The sequence below is a fragment of the Petaurus breviceps genome, unplaced genomic scaffold (genome assembly GCF_028583685.1).
Source record: "Petaurus breviceps papuanus isolate PSGF00001 unplaced genomic scaffold, PetGlider_PUasm1.0 673, whole genome shotgun sequence".
NCBI lineage: Eukaryota > Metazoa > Chordata > Mammalia > Diprotodontia > Petauridae > Petaurus > Petaurus breviceps.
In genome coordinates, this window is record NW_027186448.1 from 199,716 (window position 1) to 201,047 (window position 1,332).

General features: G+C 57.2%; 1 protein-coding gene across 1 annotated transcript in view; it reads left to right on the plus strand.

The window, feature by feature from the left end:
* The first annotated feature begins 706 nt into the window (after positions 1-706).
* NLGN2 (neuroligin 2) overlaps positions 707-1,332 on the plus strand; it is a 13,212-nt gene continuing 12,586 nt past the window's right edge. Inside the window, 1 exon segment of the mRNA XM_069104011.1 lies at positions 707-1,186. Coding sequence (XP_068960112.1) covers positions 745-1,186 — 442 coding nt within the window. The 5' untranslated portion in view covers positions 707-744.

The following is a 1,332-nucleotide window of genomic DNA, read 5'->3' on the forward strand; positions in this document are numbered from 1 at the left end:
TGTGTGTGTGTGTGTGTGTGTGTGTGTGTGTGTGTGTGTGTGTGTGTAAACCTGGATATCCCAGTCCCTTCAGGAAGCCAGAACTAGGAAGTATGGGGACTCTACATGGGGACCCGAATCCCTAACCTCAAAGAGAGTGCTGCTGTAGGGATCCAGGGACCTGAGACTATGCTGACCTGAGTGCCTTAACCACTTACTGACCATAACCTAGCTCCTCTTATCCCTTGCCCTGTATCTGTTCTGGGGGTGGTAGGGTTGAGGGATTGGTGGGAGGGATGGGAGTAATGCAGAACCTGAGTTCTAACTAACCACTTGTCTCTTCTCTCTGTTTCCCCCCTCCTGTTTTGCTTCTATCTTAATCCTTTCTTTCTGTTTTTTGTCTTTTTTTTTTTTTTTTGCTTCTATATCCCTCCCTCTTCCTGTATTTCTTTTTCTCTTTCCCTTTGTCTCTCCATCCCCAAGCCTGCTCTTTTATCTCTTCCTAGGTCCTGCCGTCTTCCCCCATTTACCATCTACCCCCGCCCCCCCCATTCCCCACCCTTTGCTCTCCATGGAGCGCAACAGACCTCTCTCTTCCCCGATCTAACTTTCCCTCCCTCCCTGTCCCCCTTTCCTTCCCCCTTTTCCCCCTCCCCATCCTTCCCCCTGGGGAGAGGGGGGGACCTCCCTCCCTCTCCCCCCCTACTCTCTCTCTCTCCGAGGGGGGGGATCCCGGGGAGGGAGGGGGGGTCCCCCCCAATCAGCATGTGGCTCTTGGTGCTGTGTCTGGTGGGGCTGGTGGGGGCTCAAAGGGGAGGAGGGGGTCCAATAGGCGGTATCCCAGGGGGTCCTGGGGCTGGGGAGGAACGATTCCCAGTGGTTGGCACCGCGTATGGGCGTGTGCGGGGAGTTCGAAGAGAACTCAACAACGAGATCCTGGGCCCAGTGATGCAGTTCCTGGGGGTCCCCTACGCCACACCCCCTCTGGGGGCCCGACGCTTCCAGCCCCCTGAGGCACCAGCCTCTTGGCCTGGGGTGAGGAACGCTACCGCCCTCCCGCCTGCCTGCCCCCAGAACCTCCACGGCGCCCTCCCAGCCATCATGCTCCCGGTCTGGTTCACGGACAACCTGGAGGCTGCGGCTGGCTACGTGCAGAACCAGAGTGAGGACTGTCTGTACCTCAACCTCTACGTGCCCACTGAGGATGGTAAGGGCAGAGACTGGTGGTACAAATCTGCCCCCTTCCCTAGGTCTGACACACACATTCCCCTTTATACACAGATCCCATACTCCACCCACAGGCTCCAACAATGCTCTCTCTCTCTCTCTCTCTCTCTCTCTCTCTCTCTCTCT